Source organism: Xenopus laevis, chromosome 4L, assembly GCF_017654675.1.
Source record: "Xenopus laevis strain J_2021 chromosome 4L, Xenopus_laevis_v10.1, whole genome shotgun sequence".
NCBI lineage: Eukaryota > Metazoa > Chordata > Amphibia > Anura > Pipidae > Xenopus > Xenopus laevis.
This window is the reverse complement of record NC_054377.1, coordinates 153,967,937-153,982,450: the sequence shown is the minus strand read 5'-3', so window position 1 is coordinate 153,982,450 and position 14,514 is coordinate 153,967,937. Positions and strand designations below refer to the sequence as shown.

The 14,514-nt window shown below is 45.4% G+C and overlaps 1 protein-coding gene across 7 annotated transcripts in view; it reads right to left on the bottom strand.

The window, feature by feature from the left end:
- Nucleotides 1-14,514, bottom strand: part of LOC108704046 (IQ motif and SEC7 domain-containing protein 1) — a 184,971-nt gene that overhangs the window by 78,142 nt on the left and 92,315 nt on the right. The window contains exon 1 of one of the 7 annotated variants that reach the window (XM_041591013.1): nt 10,186-10,463. The exons of the other annotated variants lie outside the window; for them this stretch is intronic. Coding sequence (XP_041446947.1) covers nt 10,186-10,208 — 23 coding nt within the window. The 5' untranslated portion in view covers nt 10,209-10,463. Of the gene's footprint in view, nt 1-10,185; nt 10,464-14,514 lie in introns of those variants that run through there. 7 annotated transcript variants of the gene reach the window in all.

The following is a 14,514-nucleotide window of genomic DNA, read 5'->3' as shown; positions in this document are numbered from 1 at the left end:
TATAGAGAGAGGGCACAGACCCCTCAGCAGCCTCTATTTATACCCTGGAGATGTTGCTGAGTCGAGAGCAGGAACTGCTGAACATTCTATTATTTATATTCCTTCTGAATTAACAAAAAGCTTTACAAGGACCAATTTATTGCACCAATCCCATTGTAATTTACGTGGCCCAGTTGCATGAACCTCATCTGCCATTTAGCAGCCCCGGGGGAAGAAGTCCTCTCTGTACGGATCTTATTATATCCCATAATTGTGCCGTCAGCAAACAGGGAATCATCAGGGTTTCAATGGCAACTTCAACGCCATAAATAATGATTTGGAAAGTCATGGCCCACGCAGAGACCCCAGAGAATTACTAAAGGTACAAAGGTTCTCCCACCCTCTGGTTATTTACCCTGATCTGCACCTTCACCTGCTGACACTCAATGGAGAACCCTGTAAGTGACACTTGTATCAATGCAGTATCTTTGTGGCTCTTTGGTTTGGATTTCCAAAACAATGTAGCAGAAGTCAGCTGACTAACAAAACACTTTAGTATTGCTACAAGTGAACTGCAATGATCCACTGAGAAAGTGGATGAATGGATATTGGGAAGCTGTGCACAAAAAACATCTAAAACTGTTAGTGGGTAATTTCCCCTTTATAAAAAAAAGGAATTATTTATACTGGTGTGTACTGTACCCTCTCTCCAGGCCTACCTTCCCAACCTAACTATCTCAGAAAGAGGAGGAGAAGATGAAGTTAGACGTAGGTCCCAACCTGACCATCTCAGAAAGAGGAGGAGGAGCTGAAGTTAGACGTACATCCCAACCTGACCATCTCCAAAAGAGGAGGAGAAGATGAAGTTAGACGTGCGTCCCAACCTGACCATCTCAGAAAGAGGAGGAGAAGATGAAGTTAGATGTGCGTCCCAACCTGACCATCTCAGAAAGAGGAGGAGAAGATGAAGTTAGATGTACATCCCAACCTGACTATCTCAGAAAGAGGAGGAGGAGATGAAGTTAGACGTACATCCCAACCTGATTGTCTAAGGAGAAGAATATAAAGTTAGACATACCAACCTGACCATCTCAGAAAAAGGAGGAGAAGATGGAGTTAGACCTACCTTACATAGTTACATAGTTACATAGTTAAATTGGGTTGAAAAAAGACAAAGTCCATCAAGTTCAACCCCTCCAAATGAAAACCCATCATCCATACACACACCCCTCCCTACTTTTAATTAAAATTCTATATACCCATACCTATACTAACTATAGAGTTTAGTATCACAATAGCCTTGGATATTATGTCTGTCCAAAAAATCATCCAAGCCATTCTTAAAGGCATTAACTGAATCAGCCATCACAACATCACCCTTCCCAACCTGACTATTTATTGAGGAGAATATAAAGTTAGACGTACCATCCCAACCTGACCACCTCAGAAAGAGAAGGAGAAGATAAAGTTAAACGCACTGTCTCAACCTGACCATCTCTGAAAGAGGAGGAGATGATAAAGGAGGAGGAAATTGTCAGGACTATCTAAGGAGGAGAAGATTGTCAGGAGCACCCGTTGGCGCTTCTGTCTCTGGCAGCGTCCTATCCAAGATGGCGGCGCCCATGAACCATGTGAGCCGACGCCGGGGTGATGATGTCATATGCCTGGTGCAAACTTTGAAAATAAAAGGACTTCCAGGTCACGGGTTTGATGCTCGATTATAGGAATTCCTGTCTTGTGTTCCTGGGTTCCCTAAATTCCTATTCTACAGTTTCCTGGATTCCTGACCTCTGCTAAAGAGGAGAAGATGAAGTTAATTGCACTGTCCCAACCTGACCATCTCAGAAAGAGAAGGAGATGATGACGTTAGGCCTACCTTCCCAACATCTCAGAAGAAGAAGATAAAGGCGCAGTTCAATTGTACATATATTCAATATTGTTTTTCTTGTTGGCTAGCAACAGTTTCCTTCTGTCTCCTGGTAATAACAAGAGTTTCAACTTCCCCTTCAATATTTGGGCCATTCAGGGGCCCTTTCTTAGGAAAGTAAAGGCATCTGTGGGAATCTGGGGCCCTGAGAGAATTCGCCGCGCACATCGGCACATCTGTCCCGGATCAGAGCCACTCATGTTGCCCCAGGCTAATTATAGGGAATGTTCCTCATTAAATGCATCTCGGCATCATCACTATTGTTCCTGATGGATCCTCAATGTACCTCTCCTGGCCCAATGGGAATGCAGAACCGCAGAGCAGGTGCCGATTGGCTCTTCTTACTGGGAATTCTTTCTAAAGTTAGAACTAATTAGTTGTTGTTCTCTGATCTGAGCAGCTGGGACTTCGGCTTTGTGTTTGGGAGTTTAGAAGGATATGAAAACATCACAACGAACTCCATTAACGAGCAGCTCAGAAGAAAAGCTCTGGGAAGTCTCTAATTAAAGGAAAAGTACAGTTTGTAGCAAAGCAATTTGTTTGTGCGCAGCTTCATTACAACATAATATGCAGCAAATGCAAAACTCAGGGCACCAGAAATGTTTTGTGTATCGTGAGGCACTGAAAATGCAAGTTTTCTTTATACACATCCCTTGGTACTTCATGTACTCCATGAGCCATAATAACCCAGGCATGCCAGTGAGATCACTGCAACAATATGCATTCAGAGCACTGCATGAACCCCAGACATGCCAGTAAGATCACTGCACAATATGGATTTGGAACATTGTGTTAAGCCCAGAAATACCAGGAAGATCACTGCAGAATATTGATTCAAAGCACTGCATTAACCTCAGAAATACCAGTAAGATCACTGCAGAAAATGGAGTCAGAGCACTGCATTAACCAGAGAAATACCAGTAAGATCACTGCAGAAAATGGAGTCAGAGCACTGCATTAACCTCAGAAATACCAGTAAGATCACTGCAGAAAATGGAGTCAGAGCACTGCATTAACCAGAGAAATACCAGTAAGATCACGGCAGAAAATGAATTCAGAGCACCGCATTAACCTCAGAAATACCAGTAAGATCACTGCAGAAAATGAAATGAAGCCGAGCAGAAAGTTGTTTCCTTATTTCTGATCATTAAGGTGTTTGTTTTTCTCACTTACATTCTGTGGCCCCTGTCCCCCAGAGGGGTCAATATTACTCTTGACATCCATGAAATGAAATTCAACAAATATTTCTGGGTCCAGTCTCAAATGACTTGCACCCCCATTCGAAATCATAAGGGAAAAACTTTACAATACCAGGACATTACCAGGAAATGGGATTCTATGTACAATGGGAAATCATATCTGCTCGGGGGCCCAAGGTCACTGCAGTTAAATCAGTGGAGCAACAAACTAACTCAGCACAACTGTCACATGGCAACTCCGTCAGAGAGCAAAGCAAATGCCCCAGGCACAGAATAGCTGATACTACTGGGGATTTCTACCAGCAACACACGAACACTCACACTTACACATTCATACACATACACCATGTATCATGTATCAGGGATAATGCTGGTTCAGACTCCTGAAAGCTGATTAACAGACCTGGAGGAGACCTGTCTTCTGCTAAACTGTCTGAAGAGTCAAAGGTGCACAAATGGACATAAAGTAACAGAATGAGGAATGAATGGATATTGGGAAGTTTATCAGGAGTCAGAGGCAGCAGTGCAGAGAAAGGGACAGACACAATGACAGTTACACAGAACTATAAACCCAGTGAGAATGAGGAATGAATGGATATTGGGAAGTTGTATCAGGAGTCAGAAGCAGCAGTGCAGAGAGAGAAAGGGACAGACACAATGACAGTTACACAGAACTATAAACCCAGTGAGAATGAGGAATGAATGGATATTGGAAGTTGTATCAGGAGTCAGAAGCAGCAGTGCAGAGAAGAGAAAGGGACAGACACAATGACAGTTACACAGAACTATAAACCCAGGGAGATGAGGAATGAATGGATATTGGGAAGTTGTATTCAGGAGTTCAGAGCAGCAGTGCAGAGAAGAGAAAGGGACAGACACAATGACAGTTACACAGAACTATAAACCCAGTGGAATGAGGAATGAATGGATATTGGGAAGTTGTATCAGGAGTCAGAAGGCAGCAGTGCAGAGAAAGGGACAGACACAATGACAGTTACACAGGAACTATAAACCCAGTGAGAATGAGGAATGAATGGATATTGGGAAGTTGTATCAGGAGTCAGAAGCAGCAGTGCAGAGAAGAGAAAGGACAGACACAATGACAGTTACACAGAACTATAAACCCAGTGAGAATGAGGAATGAATGGATATTGGGAAGTTGTATCAGGAGTCAGAGGCAGCAGTGCAGAGAAAGGGACAGACACAATGACAGTTACACAGAACTATAAACCCAGTGAGAATGAGGAATGAATGGATATTGGGAAGTTGTATCAGGAGTCAGAGGCAGCAGTGCAGAGAGAAAGGGACAGACACAATGACAGTTACACAGAACTATAAACCCAGTGAGAATGAGGAATGAATGGATATTGGGAAGTTGTATCAGGAGTCAGAAGGCAGCAGTGCAGAGAAAGGGACAGACACAATGACAGTTACACAGAACTATAAACCCAGTGAGAATGAGGAATGAATGGATATTGGGAAGTTGTATCAGGAGTCAGAGGCAGCAGTGCAGAGAGAGAAAGGGACAGACACAATGACAGTTACACAGAACTATAAACCCAGTGAGAATGAGGAATGAATGGATATTGGGAAGTTGTATCAGGAGTCAGAGGCAGCAGTCAGGAGAAGAGAAAGGGACAGACACAATGACAGTTACACAGAACTATAAACCCAGTGAGAATGAGGAATGAATGGATATTGGGAAAGTTGTATCAGGAGTCAGAGCAGCAGTGCAGAGAAAGAAGGGACAGACACAATGACAGTTACACAGAACTATAAACCCAGTGAGAATGAGGAATGAATGGATATTGGGAAGTTGTATCAGGAGTCAGAAAGCAGCAGTGCAGAGAAGAGAAAGGGACAGACAAGCAATGCAGTTACACAGAACTATAAACCCAGTGAGAATGAGAATGAATGGATAGTTGGGAAGTTGTATCAGGAGTCAGAAGCAGCAGTGCAGAGAAGAGAAAGGGACAGACACAATGACAGTTACACCAGAACTATAAACCCAGTGAGAATGAGGAATGAATGGATATTGGGGAAGTTGTATCAGGAGTCAGAAGCAGCAGTGCAGAGAAGAAAGGGACAGACACAATGACAGTTACACAGAACTATAAACCCAGTGAGATGAGGAATGAATGGATATTGGGAAGTTGTATCAGGAGTCAGAAGCAGCAGTGCAGGAAGAGAAAGGGACAGACACAATGACAGTTACACAGAACTATAAACCCAAGTGAGAATGAGGAATGAATGGATATTGGGAAGTTGTATCAGGAGTCAGAGGCAGCAGTGCAGAGAGAAAGGGACAGACACAATGACAGTTACACAGAACTATAAACCAGTGAGAATGAGGAATGAATGGATATTGGGAAGTGTATCAGGAAGTCAGAGGCAGCAGTGCAGGAGAAAGGGACAGACACAATGACAGTTACACAGAACTATAAACCCAGTGAGAATGAGGAATGAATGGATATTGGGAAGTTGTATCAGGAGTCAGAAGCAGCAGTGCAGAGAAGAGAAAGGGACAGACACAATGGACAGTTACACAGAACTATAAACCCAGTGAGAATGAGGAATGAATGGATATTGGGAAGTTGTTATCAGGAGTCAGAGGCAGCAGTGCAGAGAAAGGGACAGACACAATGACAGTTACACAGAACTATAAACCCAGTGAGAATGAGGAATGAATGGATATTGGGAAGTTGTATCAGGAGTCAGAGGCAGCAGTGCAGAGAAAGGGACAGACACAATGACAGTTACACAGAACTATAAACCCAGTGAGAATGAGGAATGAATGGATATTGGGAAGTTGTATCAGGAGTCAGAAGCAGCAGTGCAGAGAAAGGGACAGACACAATGACAGTTACACAGAACTATAAACCCAGTGAGAATGAGGAATGAATGGATATTGGGAAGTTGTATCAGGAGTCAGAAGCAGCAGTGCAGAGAAGAGAAAGGGACAGACACAATGACAGTTACACAGAACTATAAACCCAGTGAGAATGGAGGAATGAATGGATATTGGGAATTGTATCAGGAGTCAGAGGCAGCAGTGCAGAGAAAGGGACAGACACAATGACAGTTACACAGAACTATAAACCCAGTGAGAATGAGGAATGAATGGATATTGGGAAGTTGTATCAGGAGTCAGAGGCAGCAGTGCAGAGAAAGGGACAGACACAATGACAGTTACACAGAACTATAAACCCAGTGAGAATGAGGAATGAATGGATATTGGGAAGTTGTATCAGGAGTCAGAAGCAGCAGTGCAGAGAAAGGGACAGACACAATGACAGTTACACAGAACTATAACCCAGTGAGAATGAGGAATGAATGGATATTGGGAAGTTGTATCAGGAGTCAGAGGCAGCAGTGCAGAGAAAGGAAAGGACAGACACAATGACCAGTTACACAGAACTATAAACCCAGTGAGAATGAGGAATGAATGGATATGGGAAGTTGTATCAGGAGTCAGAGGCAGCAGTGCAGAGAAGAGAAAGGACAGACACAATGACAGTTACACAGAACTATAAACCCAGTGAGAATGAGGAATGAATGGATATTGGGAAGTTGTATCAGGAGTCAGAAGCAGCAGTGCAGAGAAAGGGACAGACACAATGACAGTTACACAGAACTATAAACCCAGTGAGAATGAGGAATGAATGGATATTGGGAAGTTGTATCAGGAGTCAGAAGCAGCAGTGCAGAGAAGAGAAAGGGACAGACACAATGACAGTTACACAGAACTATAAACCCAGTGAGAATGAGGAATGAATGGATATTGGGAAGTTGTATCAGGAGTCAGAAGCAGCAGTGCAGAGAAGAGAAAGGGACAGACACAATGACAGTTACACAGAACTATAAACCCAGTGAGAATGAGGAATGAATGGATATTGGGAAGTTGTATCAGGAGTCAGAAGCAGCAGTGCAGAGAAAGGGACAGACACAATGACAGTTACACAGAACTATAAACCCAGTGAGAATGAGGAATGAATGGATATTGGGAAGTTGTATCAGGAGTCAGAGGCAGCAGTGCAGAGAAAGGGACAGACACAATGACAGTTACACAGAACTATAAACCCAGTGAGAATGAGGAATGAATGGATATTGGGAGTTGTATCAGGAGTCAGAGGCAGCAGTGCAGAGAAAGGGACAGACACAATGACAGTTACACAGAACTATAAACCCAGTGAGAATGAGGAATGAATGGATATTGGGAAGTTGTATCAGGAGTCAGAAGCAGCAGTGCAGAGAAAGGGACAGACACAATGACAGTTACACAGAACTATAAACCCAGTGAGAATGAGGAATGAATGGATATTGGGAAGTTGTATCAGGAGTCAGAGGCAGCAGTGCAGAGAAGAGAAAGGGACAGACACAATGACAGTTACACAGAACTATAACCCAGTGAGAATGAGGAATGAATGGATATTGGAAGTTGTATCAGGAGTCAGAGGCAGCAGTGCAGAGAAGAGAAAGGGACAGACACAATGACAGTTACACAGGACTATAAACCCAGTGAGAATGAGGAATGAATGGATATTGGGAAGTTGTATCAGGAGTCAGAAGCAGCAGTGCAGAGAAAGGGACAGACACAATGACAGTTACACAGAACTATAAACCCAGTGAGAATGAGGAATGAATGGATATTGGGAAGTTGTATCAGGAGTCAGAAGCAGCAGTGCAGAGAAAGGGACAGACACAATGACAGTTACACAGAACTATAAACCCAGTGAGAATGAGGAATGAATGGATATTGGGAAGTTGTATCAGGAGTCAGAGGCAGCAGTGCAGAGAAAGGGACAGACACAATGACAGTTAGGGATGTCGCGGACTGTTCTGCGGCGAACTTGTTCGCGCGAACATCGGCTGTTCGCGTCCGCGACGTTCGCCAATAGGCGTTCGCGTCAAAATCGTTCGACCATTCGACCATTCGGTCGCTAAAATCGAACGATTTTCGTTCGATTCGAACGAAAATCGTTCGATCGAACGATTAAAATCCTTCGATCGTTCGAATCGAACGATTTTCGGATGTTCGAAGTTCGCGAACTGTTCGCGAACTGTTCGCATTTTTTGCCGGTGTTCGCGAACGGCGTTCGCGAACACATTATCGGCGGTTCGCTACATCCCTAATGACAGTTACACAGAACTATAAACCCAGTGAGAATGAGGAATGAATGGATATTGGGAAGTTGTATCAGGAGTCAGAGGCAGCAGTGCAGAGAAGAGAATGAGGAATGAATGGATATTGGGAAGAGTTTGGATTTATATAAGTGATGTGCTGTACCTTTAATATCCTGCACGTCCCTCAGCTGTGACACATAATACATTAAATTGCCAGTGTTTTTTTCTTGCCCTTGGGGGAGGCGGGGAATAGAAAAGTGGGTGGGGCAAGATTTTCCTCTTGCTAGAATCATGGCATTTCTGCTTAAAGGAGACAGTCACCTTTAGAGAAGAAGCTGTGACTATTTTAAAGGGGAAGTAAAAATGACAATGAATCACTAATTTTTTATAATAACCTCCAGGTCTCCTGGTGATGCCCCACATGTATTGTGGCTCCTTGAGTGTCTGTGGCCCCCATGGTAAAACTTGTGGCTGAGCCTCCCCGTCTCCAGCGGCACAAATCTAGTTGCACATGAGAAGGACAAAAGGGCAGAGACTGCAAGTTCAGCAATAAAGTGTGGGCTTCCTATGTGTCCAGCGCTGGGACCCCAATACGTCAGCACTGGGCTACTAACAAGTTACCCACATACAGAATCAGTCATGTGACTCATGGGGCCCCTCAATGTCTTAACAAATGGGAAATAACCAGATTTAGCAACAGATCTCGTTATTAACCCTTTGTGAACCAAACAGGCCAATCATCTCCAAGATTACTATCTACTGTCTGGTGTTATTGACCCGGATTCTCCATAGAAACAACCCCAAACAGCTGTAGATTCAACATGATTGGCATTTACTTTACATGCAGCAGAACTACATCTCCCAGAAGCCCGTGTGGAACTGGCAGAAGGGAGCATGCTGGGATTTCTAGTCACCTGTGTTGGCAATAAAAAGCACATTCCTGGGGGGAGACTTGTGTTCCAGCCCCCCTCAAGGGTAATTACAGAGGGACAGATACAATATTGCCCTTACAGTGCCCCCCGCTATACAGTAACCAGCTGCCCCCCTAATCCATTGATTGAAAGGAAGGGGCCGACCCCACTGTACAAGGGTCTAAGAATGAGTTTCCCTGAGTCTAAGGGGAACATTAGGGATCACCCCCAGGTTTCCTCTGGATCCTTCTGATATAAAATCCCAGATTATACCCCCGCCCGGGGCAATTGCACTGAGATCAGTCAGATTCAGTCATTATTGAAGGGTCAGTACAAGGTTATTGCAGGTTCCAGACGCGTATGAAGGATCAGAAATCCACTTCCTTGTTGGACTACAAATCCCAGCATCCCCTGCACACAGCAACAGCAGCCAATATTTACCCAGTCTGTTATTCAGAACATGATTTAGCAGACATGGGCCCCTGTTCAACAACTACCTCTCCCCATAGACAGACACAACCTCATCCCCCAGTGCCCCCCCCCAGCACAACAACAACACAAAATGGCTGCACCTTACGCACTGGAATAAACACTCTGCTCTCTAATAGGATTTGGGGCATGAGAATCCCGCCAGGCTGGATTATTATATGCCCTCCCCTCCTCATGGCACTGAATGTAATGCCCCCGGCCGCAGCCAATCAGGGGACTGTATGAGATAAATATAAATATAAGGCCTGTGTGATATTCTGGTGCAAAGATGAAATATTAACCCTTTATGGGACAGAAGCTGCACCTGGGCTGTATTTCCCAAGCAATGGCGCAGGTACATCCAGAAGAATAAATAACCCCCCCCCCCCAGGTGATGCCCCTTCTCAGCCACCAAATGGGACACAATTAATGAATTAAACAAGTACTAATGAGACTGAAAGAGCTGCCTAATGAGTATGACTGTATATAACCCTGAGCTGTTGGGGTATGCTGGGAGTTGTAGTCACATCTTGCCTGGGAAGAGCCCCCCACTAATTCTAGTATGAGAGATACTCACAGGTAGCACCTCCTGCAGGCCATGATGGGGTCGGGCTGTGGCTGCGGGTCGGGGTCTGCGGGGGGATAGTGCGCAGGACTTAGTCCCTGGGATTTCGGCTCATTCAGGCTGATCCACAGCAGCAGCAGCAGCGGCAGGAGGGCCCCAGTGTCACATGATCAGACACCCGACTGGCAGCTCTTGTTGGGCGGCAGGAGGGATACGGCAGGCTGGGGTGGGGGGCAGGGAGGGCTCGGCTTAGTCTCTCACTGACGCTCTGACTCCCCAACTGAAAGGATGAATGAGCCACAGCCTCCCTCCCACCATCTTTCCTCAGCATCCCAGCACCATCTGCATCCCTCACACCTCATTGGCTGCTGCATCTCCATGGTAACAGCAGCATCTGTGCCGGCAGCAGCCTCTCCCCTCAAATGATTTCGTTACACAAAGCCACAAGCGGGGAGTTGTACTGTCTCACACTCACAATTACACACACGTCACACTCACATTTACACACACACGTCCCTGTGTCACACTCACAATTACACACACGTGTCACACTCACAATTACACACACGTCACACTCAAATTAACACACACACCTCCCTGTGTCACACTCACATTTACACACACACGTCCCTGTGTCACACTCACAATTATACACACGTCACACTCACATTTACACACACACGTCCCCGTGTCACACTCACATTTACACAAACAAGTCCCTGTGTCACACTTACATTAACACACACACGTCCCTGTGTCACACTCACAATTACACACACACGTCCCTGTGTCACACTCACATTTACACACACACGTCCCTGTGTCACACTCACATTTACACACACACGTCCCTGTGTCACACTCACATTTACACACACACGTCCCTGTGTCACACTCACATTTACACACACGTCCCTGTGTCACACTCACAATTACACACACACGTCCCTGTGTCACACTCACATTTACACACACACGTCCCTGTGTCACACTCACATTTACACACACACGTCCCTGTGTCACACTCACAATTACACACACACGTCCCTGTGTCACACTTGCATTTACACACACACGTCCCTGTGTCACACTCACATTTACACACACACGTCCCTGTGTCACACTCACAATTACACACACACGTCCCTGTGTCACACTCACAATTACACACACACGTCCCTGTGTCACACTTGCATTTACACACACACGTCCCTGTGTCACACTCACATTTACACACACACGTCCCTGTGTCACACTCACATTTACACACACACGTCCCTGTGTCACACTCACATTTACACACACACGTCCCTGTGTCACACTCACAATTACACACACACGTCCCTGTGTCACACTTGCATTTACACACACACGTCCCTGTGTCACACTCACATTTACACACACACGTCCCTGTGTCACACTCACAATTACACACACGTGTCACACTCACAATTACACACACGTCACACTCAAATTAACACACACACCTCCCTGTGTCACACTCACATTTACACACACACGTCCCTGTGTCACACTCACAATTATACACACGTCACACTCACATTTACACACACACGTCCCCGTGTCACACTCACATTTACACAAACAAGTCCCTGTGTCACACTTACATTAACACACACACGTCCCTGTGTCACACTCACAATTACACAGCACACGTCCTGTGTCACACTCACATTTACACACAACACACGTCCCTGTGTCACACTCACATTTACACACAACACGTCCCTGTGTACACTCACATTTACACACACACGTCCGCTGTGTCCAACCACATTTACACACAACGTCCATGTGTCACACTCACACAATTACACACTTTATACCACGTCCCTGTGTCATCACTCACATTAACACATGACGTCCTGTCGAACTCACATTTACACACACACGTCCCTGTGTCACACTCACACAATTACACACACTCGTCCTGTGTCACACTGCCATTTACACTACACGACGTCCTGGTGTCACATCTCACATTTCACACACACGTCCCTGTGGTCACACTCACACATTACCACTCACTACGTCCCATGTGTCACACTCAAATTACACACATACGTCCCTGTGTCACACTCATCTTACACACACAACACGTCCCTTGTGTCACACTCACATTTACAGCACACATCGGTCCCTGTGTCACACTCACAATTTACACACACACGTCCGCTGTGTCACACTCCACATTTACAACAGCACACGTCGCTGTGTCACACTCACAATTACACACACACGTCCTGTGTCACACCTGCATTTACCCACACACGTCCCTCGTGTCAGCACTCACATTACAGAAACACGACACAGACCGTGCCCTGTGTCACACTCACAATACACACACATCTTACTACGTCCTGTTGTCATCACTCACAATTACACACACCGTCCCTGGTGCACAACTTGCATTTTACAACCACAGTCCCTGTGTCACACCTCAATTTACACTACACACGTCCCTGTGTCACACTCAGCATTTACACACAGCACGTCCCTGTGTCACACTCACATGTTACACACCACACGTCCCTGTGTCAACTCACAATTACACACACACTCCGCTGTGTCAACACTTGCAATTTACACAGCACAACGTCCGTGTCACACTCACATTACACACACCGTCCCTGTGTCACACTCACATTTACACACACACGTCCTGTGTCACACTCACATTTACACACACACGTCCCTGTGTGCACCACTCACATTGTACACACACTAGCGTCCTGTGTCACACTCACATTTACACACACAGCCGTGTCACACCTTCCATTTACACACACACGTCCCTGTGTCACAGCTCACATTTAACACAGACATGTCCCTGTGTCACACTCACATTTACACACATTCATGTATACGTCCCTGTGTCACACTCACATTTACACAAACACGTCCCTGTGTCACACTCACATTTACCACCACACATCCCTGTGTCACATCAACATTTACAACACACACAGTCGCCTGGTTTTCACACTTACATTTACACAAACACGTCCTCCCGGTGTACACTTACATTACACACATAACACTCCCCGAGTCAGCCTCACATTTACACAGACACGTCCCATGTGTCACACTCACATTTTCACACAGACAAAGTCCTGTGTCACACATCAAATTACACACACAAGTCCCTGTGTCCACACTCACATATACACACACGTCCTGTGTCACACTCACATTACCACACATCCTCCACGTCCCTGTGTCACACTCACATTTAACGACACGTCCCTGTGTCACACTCACCAATTACACACATCAAGTCCCTGTGTCACACTCACATATACCAGCACACGTCCTGTGTCAGCACTCACATTTACATACACACTCCCTGTGTCACAGTTACAATTAGACACACACACATCCTGTGTTCACACTCACATTTACACAAACACGTCCCTGTGTCACACTCACATTTACACACACTGTCCCTGTGTCACACTCACATTTTACACACACGTCCCGTTGTCAACCTCAATTTACACACACGTCCCTGTGTCACACTCTATTTCACACACACGTCCCTGTGTCACACTCGACATTACACAAACATACAGTCCTGTGTCACACTTACATTTACACAAACACGTCCCTGTGTCACACTTACATTTACACACACACGTCCCCGCGTCACACTCACATTTACACAGACACGTCCCTGTGTCACACTCAAATTTACATAAACACGTCCCTGTGTCACACTTACATTTACACACAGATGTCCCTGTGTCACACTCACATTTACACAAACACGTCCCTGTGTCACACTCACATTTACACAAACACATCCCAGTGTGACACTCACATTTACACATACACGTCCCTGTGTCACACTTAGATTTACACACACACGTCCCAGTGTCACACTCACATTTACACACACACGTCCCTGTGTCAACTCCACATTTACACACACACGTCCCGTGGTACACTCACATTTAGCACAGACACTTTAGGGTAATTGACGTCCGTGTGCAACATTCTCACATTTACACAGACACGCTCCTGCTGTCACACTCACATTTACACACCACGTCTGTTGTGACACTCACATTTACACACACACGTCCCGTGCTCACACTCACAACATTAACCACACACACACGTCCGTGTGTTCACGACTCACATTTACAACCACGATCCTGATAAACATTTATTTAAGACGCAGGATAGAATGTTTCCGTGTCACACTTACATTTAGCACACACACGTCCGGTGTACACTCACATTTACACTAGACACGTCCTGTGTCACACTCAACATTTACCACAGCACGATCCAACTGTGTCACACTCACATTTACAC